Here is a 24,905-nt window from a genome sequence, read left to right on the forward strand (position 1 = left end):
TTGTCGCAAATTGAAATTTTTTGGGAAAAAAAATCGCTAAAAGGATTTATAACAAGAAAAAATGATGATTTTGGCAAATCATAAAATTAGCATCAGTTTTCATGTGTTGTTTGTTTACTCCGTCTCAAGGTTAAGCTTAGGGCCTATTCACGTTTACTTAATTTCGGTTCAATTCAATTCAGTTCGGCTCCTAATTTCCCTCTCTTATAAAATATTCATTTCAACTTAGTTCAATTCAGTTCAGCTCCAATCAGTTCAGTTTAGTAAATGTGAACTGGTCTTTAGTAAGTAGACAAAGAACTAATTTTATGGGAATTATTTATTTGGTCGAATAATATGTTATATTTATATTTTTATATATGGTAGATTTCTAAATATTTTCAAACAATGCATGTTTGTGATAATAAGGGTTTGTTCAAATTTATTGAAATGATTGAAGCTAAACTGAATTGAAATGAAATGAATTGATTGGAATTACTAAAATCATCTTTGTTCACATGTCTTTTTTCATTAAAAAAAATGGTTTTACTTGATTGTCTATGACATCATGATTTTTCTTTCCAATTATGTATTTTTCCAACAAAATTCAAACTCAAAAAGCAAGAAAAAAAACTTAAAATAAAAGTGTGAATATCAATCATCAAACCAGTATTAATGACTTTTCTCTTCCCAACCAACAATACTGTTTCATATACCGTAAGTGATTTTTTGCAAAATCAATTACGACTAGTTAATACTCCCTCTGTTTTAAATACTTGCTCCATTTCTATTTTTTGCACTATTCATCTATCTTAATTTGACTAATGTTTGTGATTTATACATAAAAAAAAATATAGTCTTGTGTGTACTTGTTGGAATCATCTCAATGAATAGATTATTAATTTTCAATTGTTAGAATTTATACTTATTAATAATTAAAGATATTAGTGATCAAATATTAGCATCGATATACGTGTCCAAGAGAAATGGAGCAAGTATTTAAAAACGGAGGGAGTAATTCATAATATAATACTCCATACTATTTTATTTTTAAAAAAAAAAAATATATAAATCATGCATTGTACAATTACTAATCTAACAACATTAATAAAAGAAAGAAGAAAAACACAAAAATAGACTAAGGTTGCATCAGTGTTGATTAATTTTTAAAAAAGCACTATAATTTAGGAGGGGGCCAAAATTCCATGCCTTGCCTTCACGGGTACCGGGAAAGTTGTACAATATTGGACCCACTTTACTGACTATCGCTTTAGAATGTAACATAGTCACCGGCTAATCAGTAAAACCATCTGTTTGATGTGGATTATTATCTGTCTAATGTAACTATACATTTTTTTAAAGGGAAAAAAAAATGTAGTGTAAGTTAAAAAAGCAGAGCCAAAAATGTGAGAGTTGTTAGGTTTTTGGAGGTTACTGGAGATTGTAGATTGTTTAGAATGTATTTGTTCCAAAGCACGTAATGTAATTCCTTCGTTTTTTATTACTCCATATTTGAATAATTGTTATACTTATATTGGGATACGACTTTGACTATTAATTTATCTAATCATATATTAATAACATTATAGGAAAATTGATATTATTAAAGTATACATTATAACGAATCCAATAATGTATTATTCAATATGATTTGTTTTTTTTTATATATTAGTACATTAATCAAGTCAAGACCATTACATGAATAGTGGAAAAAGTCAAACTGTAATACTTATTAAAACACGGAGAGAGTACCTACATCACAATACTTGCAACACATTACAATTAAAAAAGTACTTTATTTGCACTAAATGAGTATATATGGACTATAAGTGAGATGTATGAGAAATTTAATTACGTAGGATTGTGTATAAGCAAGTGCACATTTAAGATAAAGTTGTAATCAAAATGTTTTATATAAAGTACGAGTAGTTTTTTTTATTTATGGTGATGTCTCGGTATATTGATTGAACATGTTTTGTAACTGTGGCAATGTCTTGGCATGTTGATTGAACATCGATTATGTTATATGGTATGATCCTCTTCTACTCGACTTAAATGATATAAACATATGAGACATCATTACATATCTTACATATCTCACATAATTCCAGTCAATATAAATATATATATTTCTCACTTAATATGATTTTTTACAATTATAAAACAGAGTAGTACCCAGTATTTTTTTTTTATTTTTTTTTTGGAGAACTGTTTGTAAAAAAAACTTTCAAGTGTACATTATTGTTTAACAAACCTCAAAAGTATACGGTGCATTTTTCTAAACATTGGGCGTACTTGAAACAATTTTCTTTATTTTTCTTGCAGACAGAGTATGATAGATTATGAGCTATAAACATAATTGACCGAGGAACATGACAAAAGAAAATTATTTAAAATTGTTACATAAATGATTTAAATTTATCGCTAGGTTTTTATGTTTCTAATGTTGCCAGATAATGAGTTAGGGCCTAATCACATTTATTAAACTGAGATGAACTGAACTGAATTGAATATTTTATGAGAAAGAGAAATTAAGAGCTGAACTAAACTGATTGGAGCTTAACTGAAGTAAATGTGAACAGGCCCTTAGGGTCTGTTCTCATTGATTGAACTCAGTTGAATTGAACTGAACTGAGCTGAATTAAACTGAATTAAAATGAATATTTTATAAGAGAAGGAAATTAGGAGCTGAACTGAACTGAAATGAATATTTTATAAGAGAAGGAAATCAGGAGCTGAATTGAACTGAACTGAGCTGAGCTGAAATGAACTGAACTGAATTTTAACGTATGAGAACTGGCCCTTAGTAAATAAAAACTATTCCTAAATAATTTTTAGCATAATAAAAATATTTTAAAATTATCAGAGTCATAATTACATAGAATCATAAATTTCCTATACGATTTCATACAAAATAGCAACAGAGAATCCCCCTACTTCCAATACCATTTTGTAGTTAATAAGGTTTAAACTCGTGACCTCAATGTCACAAAGTAAGTTCTCCACCAACTCCGTATCGGAAAACACTTTATTAGTGATTCTATAAAACCGTATAGACTAGAGAGACGGTACTTTATTAAACTGTTTTTTAAAAAAAAAAATAAAAAATAGACTGTGGTCACTCGCTACTGCTCGTATAAATTTATACTCAACCGTGATCATTCAGTCATTCACCAAGTACATTTTCCTCATCAAAATAGGAACCTTTCCCTGTAATCTGGATTATAACACTCGAAATTCCAAAGGTATGAGTTTTTTCCTTTCAATTTTGTCTTAATCAACGTGTATAAATTTATCTTGTTCGATAAAAAAAATCAAATTGAGTTTATGCCCACCAACTGTTTGTTGAAATGCTTCAGAGACTACTTTTCGACAACCCTCGTTCATATCATCGTAATTATGCCCAATACAACTTAATATGCACAATTTCATCTCTCTCAACTCATTTTTCTGGGGAAAATTCAGTTCAGAGTGATAGTATAGATGCCCAAATAGTATCATTATGCAGAAAAGACCAATCTTTTGCAGCAGCAGCTGCATTATTTGACAATGCCTTTAGTTTAGGGACAACCCCTTCTGCCCAAACATGTAATTTCCTCGTTAATGAGCTTAGGAATGCAGGGGAGCATAAATTGGCATATTCGGTGTATAAGAAAATGACCCATGTTGGTGTTCAGCCACTGTTCTATTCACTGGCTGCCCTGGTTGAGTATTTGGTGAGATCGCCCGAGCCTGCTTACGCTTTAGGGGCTGTTGCGCTGTTACGGAAGCGTGGTTTTGGGGTTAAAGTATACCTCATGAATATTGTACTAAAGGGTTTGTGTCGAAACGGGGAAATAGATAGAGCAATGCAGGTTTTGCAAGAAATGTCGAACAACTCTATAATGCCTGATAATATTAGCTACAATACAGTAACCAATGCTCTTTGTAAGGCAAAGAGGGTGGTGGATGCGTCAAATTTGATGGATCAAATGAAGAGAGCAGGTTGCTGTCCTGATGTGAAATCGTATACTATTATTATAGATGGCTTGTGTAAAATGGGTAAGGTGGAAGATGCGATGGGATTGATGGAAGAGATGAAGGAAAACAATTTTGATGTGGATGTTGTTGCTTATAGTGCTCTCATCAAAGGTTTTTGCATACAAGGAAATGCTGATAAAGTTGAAGAGCTTTTTCATGAAATGTTGGAAAGGGGATTGACTCCTAATGTGATCTCTTATTCGTGTGTGTTGCATTTTTTTTTCCACAATGGGCCAGTGGAAAAAAGTTGCAGCAATGGTAAAAGAGATGACGGGAAGGGGGATATATCCGGATGCAACTATATATTCAGGTCTAATTGATGGACTTTGCAGAAATCAGAAGACTACAAAAGCTATTGCCATGTTGAAGTTGATGCTAGAGAAAGGTGAAGAACCACTTGCTGCAACGTACAATAGTGTGATCAGTGCTCTTTGCAAAGATGGTTTGGTATCTGAGTCTTTTGATATATTGAAAATGATGATGGATAAGGGGAGGAAGCCCGACATGCTTACATACACTACATTGCTCAAAGGTCTTCTTGACATTGGTAAAGTTGATGATGCGATAATGATTTTTAATTCAGTATTTGAAGATGAAGCTTATGTTCAGCCAGATGCTATGGCATTCAATACAATGATCATAGGGCTTTGCAAGGAAGGTTGCCTTAGTAAGGCTGAAGAATTTTACCGTAAGATGGTTGTAGCAGGAATCTGTGGGGATGAGGTCACTTATACCACACTCATTGGGGGGTATCTGAAGGCAGGAAATGTTTATGAATGTCTGGAGATATGGAAAAACATGCTCAGGGAGAGAATAGTTCCAACTTCATACACATATGGCATCTTGATTGATGGTTTCTGCAAGTTGCGTATGATTAACATTGCGAAAGGTCTTTTTTTGAAATTGAAGGATTTTGGTTTGAGTCCCCGAGATGTGGACTATAATATGTTGATGACAGCATTGTGTAAAGAAGGTAGTGTGGATCAGGCAAGGATGTTATTCAATAATATGAAGGAAACAAACTGTGAACCATGTATTATCTCATTTATGGTGATGATTCACGGAGCCCTTAAATCAGGTGATTTCCATTATGGCAAAACACTACTCACCGATATGCTTCAAAGGGGTTTGGCTCCTGATGCTATTTTGTTTTCCACGCTAATTGGGAGGTTCTCAGATGTTGGACTGATGGATGAGGCCAAGCAACTTTTTGAAAGGATGGTTGCTAAAGGCTTCACACCTACTAGTGATGTTTATCAGAATTTGCTTATGGGGTATTGTTTAAAGGGTGATATGAATGAAGTTATTAATTTGCTTCATCAAATGGCAGCTGAGAATCTTGAGCTAAACTCAGAGATGAGAGCAACAATCTTGACATGTCTGTGTCATTGCACTGATTTGAATATGGTGGATCTTCTTCCGACATTCTCTCAAGAAGCTCTAAAAGAAGATGGCATCCCTTGCAATGATTTTCTTGAAAATCTTCAGAAGTTCCATTCTAAAATTCCAAAGCTTGCTTCTTAATGCCCTTCCTGAAGAAACTTTAGCTTGTGTGATGGCTAGTAAGTCCATTCTCTTATTCTGTCATTGTTTATTTTTGATGTCAATAAACCTCTTTGCATCTATGGTTCTCTCTTTTTGTGTACAGTTGTCTGCCTTGGCTGCGGATACATATAGAACTCACCTTTTTTTTTTTGGTCTTTAGGTGGGCTCTTTGTTGATTGCATTCTTCACTTAACCACAAGTAACTTTCTGTTTGGATTCGACTCCTCTAGAAATAGCAGCAAATGAGGCAGCGGTTCTTGAAACTGAGCGCAACACATGCAGATGAACACAATCAAAAGTTTTGAGAGATAAACGAGGTAAGTATGGGTCAGTATCCAAACATTGTTGAGGCATCTGAGAGTTCAGAGACACAAATTGCTGCTCCACATCAATTGACAAACAATGTTGTTGTACATGAAATTCAACACAGCGCTCTTGCTGTTGAAGCTATATAATGTTTACAGGAAATGATCAATAATGGTATGAGCCAGAATTTAAATCTTGATATTACATGTTTACCGAATTGATTGATTAGGCTTACGGGACTAGGCTCACGCATCATGAGCTTGGACAGGGAAATAACCATCTTATAGGGTAGTAAAGCAGAAACTATTCCACAGGAGGAGTCAGATTATTTTTAACATTGACCTTTTTACTGTCTAGATCATTTTTAGTGCACATTATGTCCTATGGTCCAGAATATTGCTCATGATGATTTTTCTTTGAGCTTTTTCATCCATCCATATTGATTATGTATATTAGCTGTAAAAGACATGATTCTGTTTACGGAAAGAGTTGCACATCTGATGACAGATATTACAGAAAATGATTACACTAATTCACTAACAGCTGATTTTTGCTGAGATTAGAATTGTTGAACTGAAAGATAATTAATTATGAGACGTAATTACACAACTGCCAATCTGCCATCCCTCCGGAGTCTGGAGAGCGAACGGAGATAATTAATTAGCAGATGTTCATGTTATCATGTATGCAAATAGTAGATCTTAATTTATCAGTTTTTGAGAAATTTCATATCCAATCTTATGCTAATGCTTCAATCTGTTAAAACTTTACTTAAGCTTTAGATTATCGGCGAAGTCCACTGATGTGCAAAATTTGGAAACTCCATTACACAACTGTTTCCAGGACACAAGCATCTGAGATGTGGCAGCCTCTAAGAAGTTTCCTTAAACAACAGGTTCATAAATCAATCAGGTCTTAACAAAATGCTACAATATCCTAGCAAAATCAACAAGCCTGCTTACATTGTCAAGACTTAGAAAGCTGCAAATGTAAGGACTGCCTGAATAAGCTCATCAATTAGAGCTTCATTTTCACCACAATCCTCAACCCCACGACAAAAATTCCCTTATTTATGTGTGGTATATTCTTATATCGCCAAATTTCAAAGAATAGGTGAGTGATTGTGAGACCCAACTCAATAGAAAACAACGCAAGTAACTTTGGACACTTGAAAGTAATAAAATGGGATAAGTAAATTAGAGCAAAGGGTAAAAATATCACAAATGACTATAATTTTATAGTCCGTATCAAGCAAAATGACGTACATAAAAATTGATCCAAATCTTACTTATCATAAAAAATAAAAAAGAAATAAAAATATAAAATGTTGTAAAAACACAATTTCAAATCTTGAGTGTGGAGTGTCATCCCTAATTCTTGATTAAAAAATAATCAGGTCATTTTTATTTTGGTTTAAAGTTAGACTTAGGACCTATTGAAATATTTAGTCAAAATCTCGCACAAGTCAATCAGACTCGGGTTATAATCAAGTCCGAAATAGCAAGTTGATATAAGGACTAGCTTACTGCTCGTACTCCATCTTGATACAGTTGAGTAGAGACTCGTAGTAATTGAAGTTATCAAATTTCTGCTAATTTGCTGCCATTAATGAAACTAAACAACTACTAAAATTCTGGGAATTCAACAAAAAAACCAAAGGTTGATTCATAATCCATGTTTGTTTATACTCGTTCAGCAAAATCACTTCTTCGAGCAATTTCAATTTCAACATCAACAACAAACCCAGAAACAATTTCTCTTCTTTTCCCTAAAACCCTAAACCCTAATTTCAACAACAATAAATTCGACGTCGAATTTCAATGGTTAAATCGGAAAATTAGCACTAGTTCATCGGCGGCGAGAGGAGGAGGAGGAGGAGGAGTGTGGCGGAACCCTAATAGTATATCAATATGGAGGAGAAAGAAAGAAATTGGGAAAGAAGGTTTAATTGTTGCCAAAGAATTGAAGCGTCTTCAATCAAACCCTGTTCGTCTTCAACGTTGTATTCAATCTCATGTTTCTCGCCTCCTTAAATCTGATCTTGTTTCTGTTCTTGCTGAGTTTCAACGCCAAGATCAAGTTTTTCTCTCAATGAAAGTATGGTTTTTTTTTTTTTACTCTTATTCTAGTATTTTTGGGTGTTAAAATTTGATGATTTGTTGGAATTTATGTTGTGGTTTTTTCTTGTTGATTATGGTTTGATAATATGTATTGGTTTTGGACTTTTGGAATAGAATCTCTGCAATTTGTATGAAATGAGAATCAGCTTCACCTTAAATTAGAGCTGCACCTTAAATTAGTTCTGATCAATATTAATCAATTTTCGTTTACAAATAATCATTACAGTTCGAATACAATAATTGAAAATTAGGTTTGATTGGTGTAATAATTTACAAAGTACAATTTTGATAAGAAAAATCGATTGAGCTTAGTAGATACAGAACGAAACTTTAGGCAATTTACATGATTTAGAAAAAAGATTGATGACTCTATGTGGGGTTTGTAGGATGGATGCCTGTATCTTGAGTTGGTTTGGCATTTCTTCCTGTTTAATGTAGTTAGATGAAGATGGGTTACACATTATGGTAATATTGGTGTAAAAACTCTCTTGGTAGTACATCAAGAATTAAATTATGTATGGTATTGTTTTTGATTGGCTAGAACTAGATGGTTGTGGCCTTCGGGCCTTGTGGGAGCATCCATCATAGGTTTGGAGACGTTGAAGGTCTGATTCTATGTTGGATAGCTACTTTTGGATAGATTGATAGATTTCCTTGTTGAGATGGGTTGTGTATTATCAAAATGACATAAATTTATATCATTAAGTTAAACCGTCAATTGTAGTTTATAGATAAATGAGTTATATATCTGAAGATAAGTACTCTGTAGGTGGGATTCACTTTACGAAAAAGGGGTAGTGCCTGGGTTACCTACTGACCAGGGGAGGGGGGGGGGAGCATGGCCATTTGCTATAGCCACTCCTGCAAGCTGCTGTCAGATTTCAGGTGTAATGGTTATGACTTGTAAGGGTTCTCATTATGATTTATCTGTAATCAGGTATACCGACAACTAAATACTGGTTTTCTAATTTTCAGCCTGATACGTTCTCTATACTTGCTTGATCTATGATTTGAAAATAAACAATGTGACCTGGTGGTGCATTTGTAAGAGTTCAGCAATTCATGCTTCTTTTATTAGAAATGTGAAATATGTATGGTAGAACAACTGTTGCTGATTTTAATTTCTGGTTTTCCCTGTCACAGTTGTATGATGTAGTGCGGAAAGAGATATGGTACCGTCCAGACATGTTCTTCTACAGGGACATGCTCATGATGCTTGCAAGGAACAAAAAGGTAGATGAAGCAAAGCGGGTGTGGGAGGACTTAAAGAGGGAAGAAGTCCTATTTGATCAGCACACTTTCGGTGACATTATGAGGGCCTTTTTGGACAATGAACTGCCAGGTGAGGCAATGGAAATATATGCTGAAATGAGGCAATCCCCCGATCCTCCTCTTTCACTTCCTTTTCGAGTCATTCTGAAAGGGCTTATACCATATCCTGAATTGAGGGAGAAGATCAAAGCTGACTTTCTGGAGCTATTCCCTGGATACTCGGTTTATGATCCTCCTGAAGACCTCTTTGAAGACCAAGACTGGAAAACAGAGAGTGATTTGGATTAGTGAGGTAAGCTTACCAACCTTAGTTGTTTTAGAGAGAGAGAGAGGGGAGATTTTTGAGTCTTTGGGACCGTGAGTATTTATGTTCCTTGGAAAAAAGAAATAGAAAAAGTTTTTTTCATTGGTTGAAACCTCAACTGAAAGTCTGTAACTGGACAAATTTGTATCTATGTTTTACATGAGAAAAATTAAGCCTAAAAGGTACTCTGTACTGTTTATATGCCAAACAATTGAGATTGCTGTAATACAATACACCTGGTGAACACATTCTCTCAAGTTTCTAAAGGTAATCCATTTTGTACTTAGATATTAACAACTCTACATAAATTTTCCGCAATCCCACCTGTGGGTATGAATGAAATTTGGAGTTTTTCTTGCGCTTAAGGGAATTTCATCATAGTCTTTCATTCATGTTTTTGCGCTTGATGTATACTTCTCTTGATACAAATGTTCTCATCATCAAAGAAAGGAAGGTTCACTTTCGTAAGGCTCATGAATATCTTCCTTGTCATATATTTGAAAATCGGATGTCCTTTCGTTGGCTCTCCTTCCTTTCCTATGCCTGTGATGCCGAATCAAATCACCCTGATTATCCAAATGCTGGATTGCACCGGTGCTACTTCGATGCTTGCCATGTTTATGCTTATCTTTATGGACATGATGCAAATACTGATTATAATCGCTTGATCGATGTGCTGCATGGTGATGAACTTGTTCATTGTCCTTCTTCCTGTGCCTATGCTTTACTTCATGCATGTTGTGATGATGGTGTGTTCGGTGATGGTGAGGTTGGTGTCTCTTGTGATGAATTCGGTGATGATCATGCTGAGCTCTATGCCTTGGTACTTTTTTGTGCCTCGGCGTACCTTCCCAGCAATGATCTTCCCACCAGTCGTAGAGAGGATCAAACAGTCCTTTTTGATGTAAAAGCCATAGAAGCACAAGCACTAAATGCCAACAGAAAATGTTGCAATTAAGGTTAGTTAATTGTTATTGGATTCAAATGCTGAAGTAATGATGCAGAGAAAAAATAATTTGGTTACCTGTAGGAAAGATGGACAAAAATAATCCAAACAAGATGACCCAACTCATGCACACATATTGAATGTGACAGTGGAAGTCGAAGAACCCTGAACACTTGCTTCTACTCAAAACAACAATGTAAAATAAATGTTTAGATTCATTAGAACATAGAATGAGAAAGCAGATTTTAACACTTTTGCCTACAGAAGTACAACTACTATATTTAGTTTCATAATTTGAAGCCATCACAATTATCCAAGATAAAATCTAGCAGGTAATGTCTAGAGACATGGGTTACTGTTGTTGAAGTTGGCAGAACTGTCAAAATTTTCGTTCCTCACAGTTCGAACACAATTTAGTCTGAAGTTTGAACTCACAGGAATCCTCTTAAATGGACTTTTAGGCTTGCTTTGTTATTCTGATGATATTTTTTTTGTTTGATGTTAATCAGTCTATGCCGAAACATTAGAATCTGGAGTTTATAACTCACAGAGATCCTCCAATATTAGTTTTAGGCAATTTCTTGGCTTTCTGACAAAAACTGCTAGTATCAATATTTTAGTGAAGTGTATTCAGTTTGGTTACTCTTTTTTAACATGGGAAACGAAAAAACTGTTGCAAAATTATGTCACATCAGCAAAATTTTCAAGGACATACTCCAAACAAATACCTGCAATTCTTTCCTGTGATGAAGTCTAATAAACCAGCCCAAAACTTGTTCCATATGTCTTTGATAATTCCAAATAAACTTGCTGTCTCAGACTTTGGTGGCTGAAAGGGGGCTCCCTGTAGTATATTTTGTTGCATCAGTTATAATCCGCACACAAGCGGTCTATAATGTGTAAACTCGAGTGTGAGTGCATAAAATTGGCATTGTGAAGAATCCTCTTAAAGTGCACTGTGAGAACATTTTATACCTGTGTTCCATTGTCAAGCACAGTGGCTGTAGTGGTGAACTGACATTCAGCTCTATCGACTTCATTAAATTCCGAATCTTTTAAAATTGCTGCATTCAGGGAATCACTTAAACTGAATAACATGTGATACAAATCTATACCAAAGCACAGCACAAGCTTGAAAGCAAAACAATCAGGATCAGCAAAAAGAAATAAATCTGTACCAGAACAGGCATATTTTGAAGCTTGATCAGAAGTTGGATAGATTTTGAATGATCGATTACCAACCTCTTCAGGCTTCATGATAAAAAATTGTTCCTGCAATCATATGTTTGTGAACATAAAATCCAGGAACTCAGAGTAGTCATGAAAATGTAAGATCAATAATCACAATGAAAATTTCGAATCAAGTACCTCCATCATTGTCACACCTTTTGAGCATTTAAACTGTATAAAATATACAAAAATCAATTTACAAACTGTCTAATGAAGTATGAGAATCCAAAGAGGAAAATTTGGGAACACAGATTATAGTATCATTGGCATACCGTCAAGCTGTATGAAGCTTCCAATTTTCCGGTGTTCTTTGTTTTTATATCTGCAGTCCCATATTGTGCAAGCGCTTCAAATGTAGGGACAGTAACACCTAAAATCTTTCCCGGGCTCCTACAATTACACAAAATAAACTTTAGAACATTGCAGTAGAAAACTATCATATCAGAAATAATTCAGACTATAGCAGCAAAAGACAAGAACAAACTTTAGAATGTGGCAAGACTTAGCCAGCATATTTAGTAAAAACATACACTAACCTCTGATAAACATATTCTATGTCATCAGCTGCTAATTCTATCACAAGATTAGTGTTAATAGCTTCAGAAATCCCAAAGGAAAATGTACGAGGCCCTGCACCCTGTATGCCTTTTCAGTTAATGACAGACTGAGACTGACAATAATTTTATAGTTGAAAATGTAACGCAGAATCTGTAGACGTACTGGGTGCTCATTTATCCTTTCAAACCTTCCTACCACACCATACAACGGTGGTTGATGCCTAGCAATTCGATTCTGATCAGCCTGTGAAACATTAGTCAGAACGCTTTCAGTCTCACCAGACAATTTCGGGTTAAAACATGCCAAAATACAGAGAAGACTATAGATAGACGAGCACAAATTTAAAAAACAAACAGTTTTGTACAAACATATTGTCTATATTAACTCAATTAGATCAGAAAAACTCAGGAATAGAGAAAGGACATAAGATGAAAAAACCAGTAGTGCAGTTACTTCTATTTTTCAGCTCGAGGTACTAACTTCATAAAAATTCCACAGCTGGTTGTGCAAACAACTCCAGTATGGGGAGGTGCAGAAATCTGGCTGACCGTTGAAAGCCTCATAACCAACTCCAATTTTGTTGCATTCAAGGCCATCCAATGTGAACCTCACTCTCTCAAGTAGCATATACATAGAAAAATTACGTCCTAGGTCTGGAGGCTGGCCTGGTCCATGCTTCAGACACAAAAGAGGAAAAAAAAAAGGTCAGTCTTAGTTTTCAGTCCAAATTCATTGGTAGCATAGCCAAAATTAAGGTTGCACAATGGCAAGCAACATACCACCCTCGGTATCACTAGGTAGAAGTCCTCAAATGATGGTATATTAGTGTAACCACCAAAATCGCCAACAAGATTCACTCTGAGAAAGCTGTCACTGGACACAGCTGTTCGGTTATCAGGACCAACAATCACTTCCTGAAGGTGAGCCAAGAATCCAACATAATAGCCATATGATTAACAATAAAGAAGGAGAAAGAAACCAACAAATTCACTTAACACAAAAATGTTATGATGTGACTTACTGATACTTTAGATCCAGTCTTGACTTCAACCCGAACACTAAATCCTATAGTTCTCTGCCCAATGCCAAATATATGGAACCTAAAAACATTATCAAGTTCATTATGTTATCTTGATAATATTAGGCTCGAAAATAGCAGATGTTCAACTAGCTCACTCTTTTCACCACATAAATCCACTAGACTATAAGATTATTGACATCAGAAAACTTTATCTTGAAGCAATTCAGGTTCATCAGTAGGCAACAAGGAGTCAGTTGGCTTACCAATCACCAGGAAATCGTAGACAATGTGCAGTATTCGCTTTCCCCTTTACCAGCTTGTCAACTGATAAGCAAACATAAATGATAACACATAAGCTTACAGTCAATCCCTATGGACACAAATACTGAACTTGTTCGAATAGTTTCAGAAGCTTACAGAAGTTTCCACATGAAGAAGGTACTCGTCTTCTATCACCACAAGGACAGCAAACCGGCTGGTGTTGGGCATTAAGATAAATTAAAACCAGGACAGTAATTTGATTACAAATTTCGAAAATTGTATATAAATTTACACATTGTAGTGTTCAAGATCAACAAATAACTATACCTGAGAGGCTTCAATAACATGACCTTGATCATCCTTCAACCTATAAATCGAATGACAAAAGAAAGGAGTCATCAAAACATAAAAAAAAACATAAATCTGTATAAGCCACAACATAATCAAAGCTCGAATTATGGGACTAAGGGCAAACACCCCCAGAGTAAGTAGGATTACCTCTCACATATCTTCACAACATGAGCATCAGCATCCGGTTCACATTTTCGCGTCTTGACATAATACTCTTGAGGTTTATATGGGACATCCTGAAAATTTAATGGTGAAAAATGTCAATTACCATCAAATTTTTCTCTACAAAAAAACACAACAAACAAACTTAAGATTCCTAATTATACAAGAAAGTTGCTTAAAGTTTCAACACAAGTAATGTTAGGCCATTGTAAACATAGACTACAATCCATGCCAAGAACACACATCAGCAATGACACGTGTTATTATAAGCAGATACTAATTAGCCATACTCGTATATAAGTAAGATCAAACACGGCATAAGCAGCAGATTTATTGACAGTAATCACAGGAGGCAATCGCAAAGTCTGCATCTTATTCGTCGAGTTTTCCTCCACCTCTGCAACCTCTGCCACCATCGACGCTTCTCCTCCACTCTTAAAAAAAAAAAAAAAAACCATAATAAGTGAGAAACGAAATTTGTTTTTCATGGGGTATTTTCGTGAATAAATTAACAACTTTTTAATTATTGTGGGCTCTACAATTGAATAAAACACGACAATGAGTTAACAACTAAAACAACCAACTTACAGAGTTGCTAGGAACAGCCATGTTAATGATGATCTTGCGAGTACAATTAAGATTACCATCATTATTAGAACCATTTGCTTCTGTAGGAGAAGTCTTCTCACATTTTTCGAGTTTCGATTTCGAAAGTATCTGAATTGCCTCTCCATATACAAATCCATATCCAAATCTTCCTTCATCACCGCGATTTTTTACTAAAAATGGGAGGATGTTTAACAAAAGCAAGGTTAACAACATCATCCTACAAACCCTTTGCATTGTTACACCATACTCCAAGATTTTCCAAAATATAAGTAGATTTTTTAATGTGTTGATATAAATTCGACTGCAAACATAAACCAAAACAAGGTATGAGTATAAGAAATCATATTGCAAAATAATTTATAGCAAGTAATAAAGTAATGAAATGTAGTATTAATAAGCAATAAACCAAAATCATGAACTAAACAAATACAATAACTTAAAAAAAAAAAAAAAAGAGAAAAAAAAAAAGTGTTAGTTGAAGAAAACATACGATGGTCTGATGAATAATGGGAGGGAAGGAAGGAGATGGATATAACTAACTGTCACTTTATTTATTTTTAATTTTTTGAAATATTATTTTAGAAAAAAAAAAAAAAAGAAAAGTGAAATGGTTTCCTTTACTTCTGTTTTGTACGGATGTAAGTTATAGATGTAACTTAAATATGTTGTGTAGGGGTGAAAGTAAATTGGATAAAAACCGAAAACCGAACCAATCTAAACTGAATAAGCAATTCGGTTCGGTTTTTTCGGTTTTCGGATTGGATCGGTTTGAAAAAATGGGAACTGAAATATTTCGGTGTGGATTCGGTTTTGGAATTTGAAAACCGAAAACCGAACATCGAACCGAAATTTATAAGCCCACTAATCCAGCCCTTTTTATGACATATATATACCCAAAACCCTAGATCTTTTCGTCCCCTCTTTTCCTATTTCCCTTTCACAGTTTCACTTTCCCTCACCAAAACCCTAGATTTTCCCTCCTCTCTCCCTCACCACCTCACTCCGTCCGTCCACCACCAGTCTGGTACTTCGGTATCTCACCGCCGCTCAACGCTCACCAGTTACCACCACGTTCGATTAAGTGAAAGGTAAGAATACCTTCTCTTTTCAGATTTCACTTCTCTTTTCCTGCTTCTCTACAATTTTGTGAATTTGATGTTTTATAGTTCGAATTGGTGAATTTTCCTTTGTCCAATTGTCCCTAGATTTCCTTTATTCTATTCGAAAACTTCGAATTGGTGATAGATTGATTGTTTGGTGATATTTGATGTTCGAATTGGTGATAGATTGATTGTTCGGCGATAATTGATGTTCACCCATAGCCTCTGTTTGATATGTTTTAATAACAACAATTATTATATGATTTTTTTTTTCATTATTTCATATATATTATGTAACTTGTTTTTTTGTTTCTGTTATTAGACTAGAAATTTGACACAATTGGTGGTGGTCAAAATAACCAAGAGTTAAAGCTGCCAGCCAATTAAGCTGCTGCCATTGTTTCATTAAGCTGCTGCCAATTGAATTAAGTTGCTGCTAGTTGGACTGCTATTTCATTTTTAAGATTTCTATTATGTCTGTAATTTTATTCTAATGGCTGGAATGTTTTTTTTTTTTTTTTTTATAATTATTATGCTATTACTTAATGTGACAAATATTAGTCTTAAAGACTTTAGTTTTTTCTTAAAAATTTGTTCAGGAAACGTACAAAATTTAGGCCTTTAAAGTGACTAAAACGATAGGCCCAAATAAAAGCCCAAATTTAAGGCCCAAAATGATAGCCCAAAAAAAATTCGGTTTGGATTGGATTCATTTTTCAAAACCGAATTATTTCGGTTTGGATTGGATTGGATTGAATCCAAATTTGGTTTGGATTCGGTTTTAAAAATCTGAAACCGAAATAATTCGGTTTGGAGTAAAATCCAAACCGAATACCGAACTTTCACCCCTAATGTTGTGTGATATAATGTCTTGGTTTGAAATAAGTACGGGTTTAGATAAGTCTAAAGACGTTTTTTTAAACCAAAATTCAAATCTAATAGAAATCATATGGTAAATCTTATACAAATCATAAATCCTACAAAATTAGGCTCAATTGTAATTGCCCAAAGTTTGATTTTGATCAAGTAATTTTGATCGGATCGGAGTATTATTAGTTTAGAGCAATTCAATTAAACAAGTTCATTTTAATTGAAAAAATTATTCCGTACAAAAGTTCATTTTATGTACTGATATCTCATTTTATTAATCAATGGACAACTTGTCCATTAGAACATAAGAAGAAATAACAGGGGAGCAAAAGTTCTCCCAAACTTGTTCTACACCATGAGGTACTAAACTAGCAAGGTGATGGGCAATAGAATTCTAACAATATAGAAGTATGCTATTGATCCCATCAAATTCTAACAATATAGAAGTATGCTATTGGATTTTTTCAATTGAATTGAGGGAGTATAAGCGTACAATTAGATTCCCCAAATAAATCACTCATTACGTCATCATCAAATGTATAATTTTCTATTTATTTTATTTTAATTTTTTTTTTTATCAAATGTATAAATTAGAAAGCCGTCAAACATCTCAATTCATTTTTCTCCTCTCTTTCCCAATCAATTAAAATATTCTCAGTTAAAGCCTTTTCGATCTCTTTTGTTTTTCTCCATTAAAATAAATTCCCACTTTTTTCTTTATTTTTTATTTTTTTATTTTTTTTCCTCTATAAATATCTACACTTCTCTTCATTTTTCCTTAATTAATTAAAAAAAAAAAATCAGAGGAGAGAAAAACACAGTGAACTATGTCGGCGATTTCCCGGCGACTTTCTGCCGGCGCCGGAACACCACCACCGGAATTCCGGCGATTCAGCATGCAATTCCGACAACCACTAACAACTCTCCGATTATCACGAAATTCGCCGACATCAAATGATAATCAATATCAACGGCCACAATGTATTCATCATCAGGTCAACGTCAACCGTTGGATTGAGGTGAGATCGGACGGTGGAGAAGAGAGATGGAAGAGGAAGAAGACGACGTCGTTTCGGTGTAAGGTTGGAGTTGGAGAAGTTGATGAGATGGAAGAGAGAGATCGAACAGTGAAGGTGATGGTTGCAGCTGGAGCTACGGTAGTACTGGGTGTAGCGAATCGGGTTTTGTATAAGTTGGCTTTGGTGCCTTTGAAACATTACCCCTTTTTCCTCGCTCAACTCGCCACTTTCGGGTATTTTCTCGTTTTTTTTAATTGCAACGTGTTTTCACATTATTTATCAATGTACTTTACTATAAATATTCCGCGGTAAAAGTAGATATTGAGGCGAATCTAACAAGCAACTCGAGTATTTATTTATTTATTATATATGTTTTGTTGTGACTTTAATTACTCCGTAAGTTCGTATTTTCACGGACATCAATGTACAATTTGGAGTATAAATTAAATTGTTTTATTTAAAGTAAATATTCTAATAATGAGGTTAAATGTTCCGTGATAAAAGTAAATATTGAGGCGAATCTAATAAGGAAGTCGAGTATTTGTTTGTTTATTTATGTTTTGTTGTGACTTATATTAAGATCGTATTTTCATGAAAATTAATGTCCAATTTGGAGTATAAAATAAAAATAAATTGTTTTATTAAAAGTAAATATTTTAATAATGAGGTGTTTATTTAGTTTACGTTTTGTTGGACTTAAATTAAGACTTCGTATTATTCATAATTTATGTTTTGTTGAAGTAATTGAAATTACAAATATCAAGTATAACGGATTAGCGGTTTTATATATGGCAAGACTACGTAAGATCAGCCCATATAATCATTATTCATTACAGTAATAATTAATTTTGTCGTAATAATATAAAGTAGGAAATGTTTTATGGATTAATTTTAATGCTAAATATTTGTTATTTATGGTGATTTTTTACTTAATTAGATGAATTTTGTTGCTCAAGTTTATTCATTTGTGCGTGTGATTTTTTGCAATGGGGTCATGGTAATATTCTTTATCGTGTAGTGGGGTCAAATAAAATGATGTTCTGATTCTTATAATAAGAGAAGATGAACTGTGGTGAAAAAGATGGTTCTCCTCGATTAAATAGCTTTTTGAATGTTTTGGAGGTTAAATTCCTAACTTTGTAAAAATATAATTGATGATTTAATATGGAGTCAAATGAAGTAGAATTTATATTGGGAACCCTTTGAACACCGAAAAACGCTAAGAGCCTTTTGGTAATATATTCAAATGCTATGGAGTAGTAATGCATTGCCGAGCATAATGAAGTACGAGTAGATGTCTATTTTTTACGAGAGCATAATGTATGTGTCTAATGTGTGGCCATGTGGGAACTAGGGAGAGAGTGTGCATTGTTGATTCTTTATGATCTGTTTAGATTACTTTTACCAAAAGCAACAGTAGGAATCGTTTAGAAAGTGGAAACGTAAGCTTTATAAAAAACAAGTTAAAGTTGAAGTATAGTTGTAATGATTTACAAGACTTTGTCTTTTGATAGAAAGGAATTTTTTTTCTGTAAGTTATGTAGTTGACAATTTGATGGTGGAGGTGGCTGGTTGGTGTGGTTGATACTAATTTTAGAGCGATTCTGTATGTTTTTGGAAAGCATTTTTGGTTATAACAAAATGATTGAAATAACTGCTCGAGTGAGCGGCTCAAAATCAATTTGGGTGTGGTCCAAACAGGACTATTTGAAATCTTAACAACTTGGCAATGAAAGTTCTTTCAATTTGTCAAAATTAGAATCAGTGAATGAAAGTTGCACAATGTGCATTTTTACCAATCAGCATCTAGATCAATTATACAAAGTATAATTTTTCTACTGTTTAGCTTGCACACTGTTTGTAGTAATTTGTCTCCTACAATCTGCTATGTTTTTCAGGGCTTATTGTTAGGAACTTTATTTATTTTTGGTCATATGGTCCCGCTGTCCACCATCTTTTGATCTTTTGACTTGCAAAAAGTTCAAATAATGCCTGGCACCAAGAGAAATGCTTTTTTTGTATGTAGAATCCTTAAGAATGGTGTGCAAGGTTATACAAATGATTTTACCAGCAATTACTAGGCATGAATTGCTAACTCTAACTCAACTGTTACTCTGAACTCTTTTGCTTCCTCTCCTCTGCATTTATTTATAGTTGATTACTATCTCGTAGGAGATTGAAATGAAAGATAGCATTCTACGAGAGCTTACTCTGGATAGTTTCCTGGATTTGGTAACCAATATAGTATGCTGTATATTAAAGCCATGTTCTTTTCACTTGAAAACTTCTGAACTTAACTGAATTGATTTGACCTCTGAATTTAACTGAACTTTGTTGCAGAGTGAACTTATTGACTTTATCTAAGCTTATTAAATGTGAAAGTTTATTGTTGATTGGTTGTAGAACAGGGCATAAGTTTCTGTAGAGTTGGATCTATAACGATATTAGGCTGTTACTATGTTACATTTATTTATACTTTAGCTGTGTTTCTTTATACAGATATGTATTTGTATATTTCTCTATCCTGTATCTTCGGCATCGTGCGGGCTTTGTCACTAAGGAGATGCTGTCATTGCCTCAAGTTCCGTTTCTCGGAGTTGGGTTATTAGAGGCTCTAGCAGCGGTATCTGGAATGGCAGCGGCAAGTAAGGTTAATGTGTTACTCTATTTGAATCATATTTTTGTTCTTCAGGAGTTTCATTAGAAGATCTTGAATGTTTAGGGTTTAATTTAATCTGATGATTTTCAAATTTTTTGTGGTTTTGAACAGCAATGCTTTCTGGTGCATCGATTCCCATTTTGTCTCAGGTATAATTTATTGAAATATCCAGATTATGTGGGCTAAACTCTCAAGAAAGTTGCAAATATAGCTTTGTATAAATTTTAAACCATAATATACATACATACCAAAATGCATTATTGTATTCGAGAATATTTTGACTTTATGAGTATGAGATGGTCATCAACATGTCCGTTACATGTGTGTTTTGACATATGAAGCAAAGCTTCAGTTGCAAGCTGCAATACGTTAGCAGTCATGGTTGATTGTTGGTCAATCCACTTTGCAGTGGCGGTAAAAGAACTAATGTGTCCATCTTTTCTGCAGACATTTCTTGTTTGGCAACTTCTCCTGTCTGCTATATTCCTTGGAAGGAGATATAATGTAAATCAACTAGTGGGTTGCTTATTGGTCTCTATGGGCGTAATAATAACTGTAGCTAGGTGAGTTGCGTTTCTTCTGCATTATACATTATTGTCCTGATTTTTTTATTCGAACTTTACAACCGTTTTGTATTTAGGATCTGAAGTTTGAGTGTAGAATCCTGTTGTCAATAAATGTTTGGAAACAACTTTGAATTGATAGTATTAGAAATTCCGTTACCAGAAATCAGAGGTTCATCACTCTGTTTTAAACTTCAAGATGCTTTTTTGTATGTTACTTGACCTACCAGTAATAGAACTTGTCTCCTTTCATGCATTTCTGTCGTGCTGTCATAAAAATGTGGATTCCATTTCCCAAAATGGAGGACTGGAGACATCACAGTAATGTTCTCCCAAGTTGGTTGTATGGATTGTACATCTTAAGTTCAACTATGTTCTGCACTAACTTTTCTTTTACTAATATCTGCTTTTGATGGTACTAGTTATAATGATTATTCGAATGTTTAATTTTGCCATGAAAGAGCTCTATATGGGAAGCCATTCCATTTGGACTAATGATATTGATTGTTCGTTTGAACTGTTGTCTTTGCTCCCTACTTCCTTTTTTTTTTTAATGTAGAAGAAGGTAGACTATGATCTACCAGTATTCACTTCAATGGAATCCCTTGCACTATTCTGTGAGTAGAGATAGAAATAGTTTTTGCCACTTGGTGGATTCAGACTTAAATTGTTGTTACTAACTAGATACTGAATGCTCTTGATATTGTATTGCAGTGGATCTGGTGCTGGTCCCTCCTTGAATGACACCGGCCTATTCTGGAGTTTTTTGATGATTTTTTCATTTTTTTTACAAGCAGCTGATACGATTTTGAAGGTAATTATAAACTACAAACCGATATGCTGAACTTGTTATTTTATCATTGTGCCTCCTGTTGTCAAGTTTTGCTGGTTCTATGATTATGCAATATCTGATGGACTATTGCATTATGTTTTAGGAAGTAATTTTTCTGGACGCTGCTGAGCGATTAAAGGTATATCTGTTGCTGGGTTTGTACCATTTATAAGTGCTTTCCTCGCCGTAAGATTCTGATCTTTTGATGGTTGTAATGTGAATGGTTGCGTTATGCGGCTTGAAAATCGGGTGATATGAATGAGAAGTTGGAAAATGAAAGAACTGGAATACTGGATACTGAGGGAGTAAACCAGATACTTGACTCCATATATGTTGGCACTTGATATAATAAATTATAGAATGGTCCTTGAGTTACATAATGAAGTGAATAACTGAATAAGTTAAGTTGAACGTCCCAAACAGATTTTGTAGGCATGGTTCAATATCTACTTTAGGCGTATTACTTCATCCATGTGTCATTATAATGATAATGAAAAAAATGTTTTTTTTTTTAATCTCTTTGTCCAAGGTTTTTGCTATCTGTTATCTTGTGATAAATTGTAAAAATGAATGTTGGTCCTTGTCACAGGGAGGTTCAGTTGATCTATTTGTTGTAAATTCGTTTGGATCTGCTTATCAAGTAAGTATCTGATAACATCAAGACATTTTAATGATTCCTTAGTGCCGCAAGTGGTTTCCATGGGTTACACTACTCATGTTTGATTTCTGTACCTGAAATTTGTTTCCTCACGTCATGCAGGCACTCTTTATATGCCTTCTTCTACCCTTCTTGTCGAAATTATGGGGCATACCATTTAATCAACTTCCGTCGTACCTTAAAGATGGAGCAGCATGCTTTCTCAATATCAATAGTCTCTCAACGGGTACGGCTAATATTAAAACATATTTTACTTTGACCTCTCTTCCCTTGGAGTGTTTTTGAAAGCAGTCTTTCTGTTCAAAGTGGGGTTCGTCTCATGCTTTCAGACTCTGCTTCGGCAGGATCCTTAAAAAATGGTTATAGTCATCGTTCTTTTACGTTATACCATTTGCAACATGACCTTGCAAATTTTGTCTATTAATTTGGTTTATTGTTATGTCACTATATCTAACGAAGTAACAAAGTATATTAGTGTTTGAGAATTCCATAGGCTGATACGTTTGGAAATTATTTTCTTATTGTGCCATAAATATAGTTTAGGGTCATCAATTACATATTAAGCATCTCATATTTACTAGGGCCAAGGGAGCAAATATGCATTGCAATACGGAAGAGGTAAACTATTTTCTTTGGGGTGAGTGTCTTGTGGAACTAGTAGACGAAGTTCTCTCATTTTCATTTCCTGCTCTAGTATTATGAACTATCGATACTTATTTTGGAGTTTATCCTTTCAGTGTTATCATGAACATTTTTAAGGTTGTTTTGAAGCAGAAATAATGATTTATAGACAATTTTTTGCCTGTCCTTTTCAGTAGTACATGTAAATTTTGAGTGTGTAGGAATTGGGCGACTTGCTTTTTTCAAACCTTCCAAATTAATGCTCATCCTTAAAATTTTGTTCAATTTTGTCTTGACACTATTATAGAGTGGAACTTCTGAATAGTCAGTGTTTTTGGCTACTCTGCAGGATGCAATGGTGCTCCCTTGTTGCCTTTGCTCTTTATTATCGTGAACATGGGTTACAATATATCTTTGCTGCATCTTCTTAAAATCTCCTCAGCAGTGGTATCTTGCCTTGCCTCTACAGTTTCAGGTACACATTACATATTTAATTAGTTCAAGCTTTAAAACAGGCATTGATGTTCCGTTTGTTTGATTCTGGAAATCCTAATCACATGTACCATGCAAAATTCACCTTTTGCTTATTCCATGAGAGTCTTCAAGGTTTTGACATTGATATGCTGATGTCCCTTGTAATTTGAATGCAGTGCCCTTGTCTGTGTTTATCTTCACTTTGCCTCTGCCGTATCTTGGTGCTGGTACTGCTCTTCCTCCAGGCTTTGTGGCCGGTGCTGTCGTCCTTGTGCTGGGATTGTTTTTCTACTCATGGAGGCCCGCGATGGTGCCTGCCAGTGCAACCACTTCATGATTTAGTTAGCTCATTAGTGAGAAGAATATTACCATTGTTGTAGCTGCTTTGATGTGCTTGTAGCAATTGTTTGTTTAGTCGTAGGGGGCTTACTGATTATTTAGAAATAAGCATATGTTTAGTGATAGGAAGATTACTGAAACTGACAGGATGTAGTCTATTCCTTGGCATCAAGAAATGTTGATGTTTCATGTGCAAGTTCGGTTTATGACATGTAGGGGGAGCACATATAAACATTCAATTCATCAATGTGTTACGAAGGGTAAACACTTGGATTAGTATTATGCTACACAGGGTTGCACAAAATGCAATACACTGTGCTTCACTTGCTTACCCAATTGTTTGTGTGATGTGAATTCGTTGAGGTGCGAGCATGTGCATCAAATACGTTGGTGCGTCAGTGCGTGCATATAGGATTGCATGCTCTTCCACTCTTCCAGAATGAACCTTATCAAAAATTGATGACTAGAGGAGATATACAATTTTAAACCAAATGATTGTTATACTCAAATTGATACTACTATAGTCTAGGCATCAGTAACTTTAAGATTCAAAAGGACTTGCAAAATGATAATCATATTCAAGTTTTAAGTTGTAAAATGAAGGTCTACAATGGGCCACTTTGTGTGTCATAAATGAGGCTATGTGTTCGGCCCACTATATATGGACCTGGCTCATACATGATTTTGGGCTCTACTACTTAAAAACACTTCGTATAAATAAATATTTATTTTTATTTTTATTAATTATGTAAACTTTTAAGTACACACCTAAGGTTTTTTACCCTCATTTTAAAAGACCTCCAATTGAACCAAACAAAAAAAATAACAAAATGGTATAGTGAAATATCATGTACTGCGACCTTTGGGTATACAAAATAATCAATTTCTCAAAAGAGATTATAATATATACTTGGGTCAAAGTTCACCAAGGGTATATTATTTTGCTCATTAAAACGGTTATTGCTCATTTACTCATCAAATAAGCTAAAAAAAAAAAATAACATTTAGTGCACTGGGAGTTAGGGTGTTAAAAACTTGCAACCGACCCGACCCAAAAAAATTAAATTCAGATATCGACTTGTTTGA

At 34.4% G+C, this 24,905-nt stretch overlaps 4 protein-coding genes across 4 annotated transcripts; 3 read left to right on the forward strand and 1 right to left on the reverse strand.

Moving 5' to 3' along the window:
* Positions 1-2,793: 2,793 nt before the first annotated feature.
* LOC110700979 (pentatricopeptide repeat-containing protein At4g28010-like) lies at positions 2,794-6,673 on the forward strand. The gene is given in 3 exon segments (XM_021878543.1): positions 2,794-4,214; positions 4,216-5,561; positions 5,705-6,673. Coding segments are annotated over 2 exon segments (2,193 nt in total). The 5' UTR covers positions 2,794-3,329; the 3' UTR covers positions 5,524-5,561; positions 5,705-6,673.
* Positions 6,674-7,344: 671 nt separating this feature from the next.
* On the forward strand, positions 7,345-9,905 carry LOC110700980 (pentatricopeptide repeat-containing protein At1g62350-like). Its single transcript, XM_021878545.1, has 2 exons — positions 7,345-7,947; positions 9,114-9,905. The coding sequence occupies exons 1-2, from the start codon at positions 7,525-7,527 to the stop codon at positions 9,528-9,530; spliced, it is 840 nt and encodes a 279-aa protein (XP_021734237.1). The 5' UTR covers positions 7,345-7,524; the 3' UTR covers positions 9,531-9,905.
* A 65-nt stretch (positions 9,906-9,970) lies between these two features.
* Positions 9,971-15,029, reverse strand: LOC110701571 (protein HAPLESS 2-like; the record flags this gene model as incomplete). The annotated part of the gene is made up of 18 exons (XM_021879203.1): positions 9,971-10,474; positions 10,571-10,671; positions 11,221-11,336; positions 11,468-11,556; positions 11,671-11,764; positions 11,861-11,893; positions 11,995-12,112; positions 12,259-12,359; positions 12,443-12,523; positions 12,761-12,955; positions 13,060-13,194; positions 13,302-13,380; positions 13,565-13,625; positions 13,719-13,776; positions 13,890-13,929; positions 14,061-14,149; positions 14,366-14,509; positions 14,664-15,029. Coding segments are annotated over 18 exons (2,388 nt in total), but the record flags the coding sequence as incomplete, so codon positions are not given.
* Positions 15,030-17,145: 2,116 nt separating this feature from the next.
* Positions 17,146-24,150, forward strand: LOC110700983 (protein CLT1, chloroplastic-like). The gene is made up of 10 exons (XM_021878548.1): positions 17,146-17,906; positions 20,173-20,318; positions 20,444-20,481; positions 20,780-20,895; positions 21,610-21,709; positions 21,831-21,866; positions 22,317-22,367; positions 22,488-22,611; positions 23,356-23,481; positions 23,657-24,150. Exons 1-10 carry the CDS (start codon positions 17,482-17,484, stop codon positions 23,815-23,817), a joined length of 1,323 nt encoding a protein of 440 aa, XP_021734240.1. The 5' UTR covers positions 17,146-17,481; the 3' UTR covers positions 23,818-24,150.
* Positions 24,151-24,905: the final 755 nt, after the last annotated feature.

Source organism: Chenopodium quinoa, unplaced genomic scaffold (assembly GCF_001683475.1).
Source record: "Chenopodium quinoa cultivar QQ74 unplaced genomic scaffold, ASM168347v1, whole genome shotgun sequence".
In the NCBI taxonomy this organism is placed as follows: domain Eukaryota; kingdom Viridiplantae; phylum Streptophyta; class Magnoliopsida; order Caryophyllales; family Amaranthaceae; genus Chenopodium; species Chenopodium quinoa.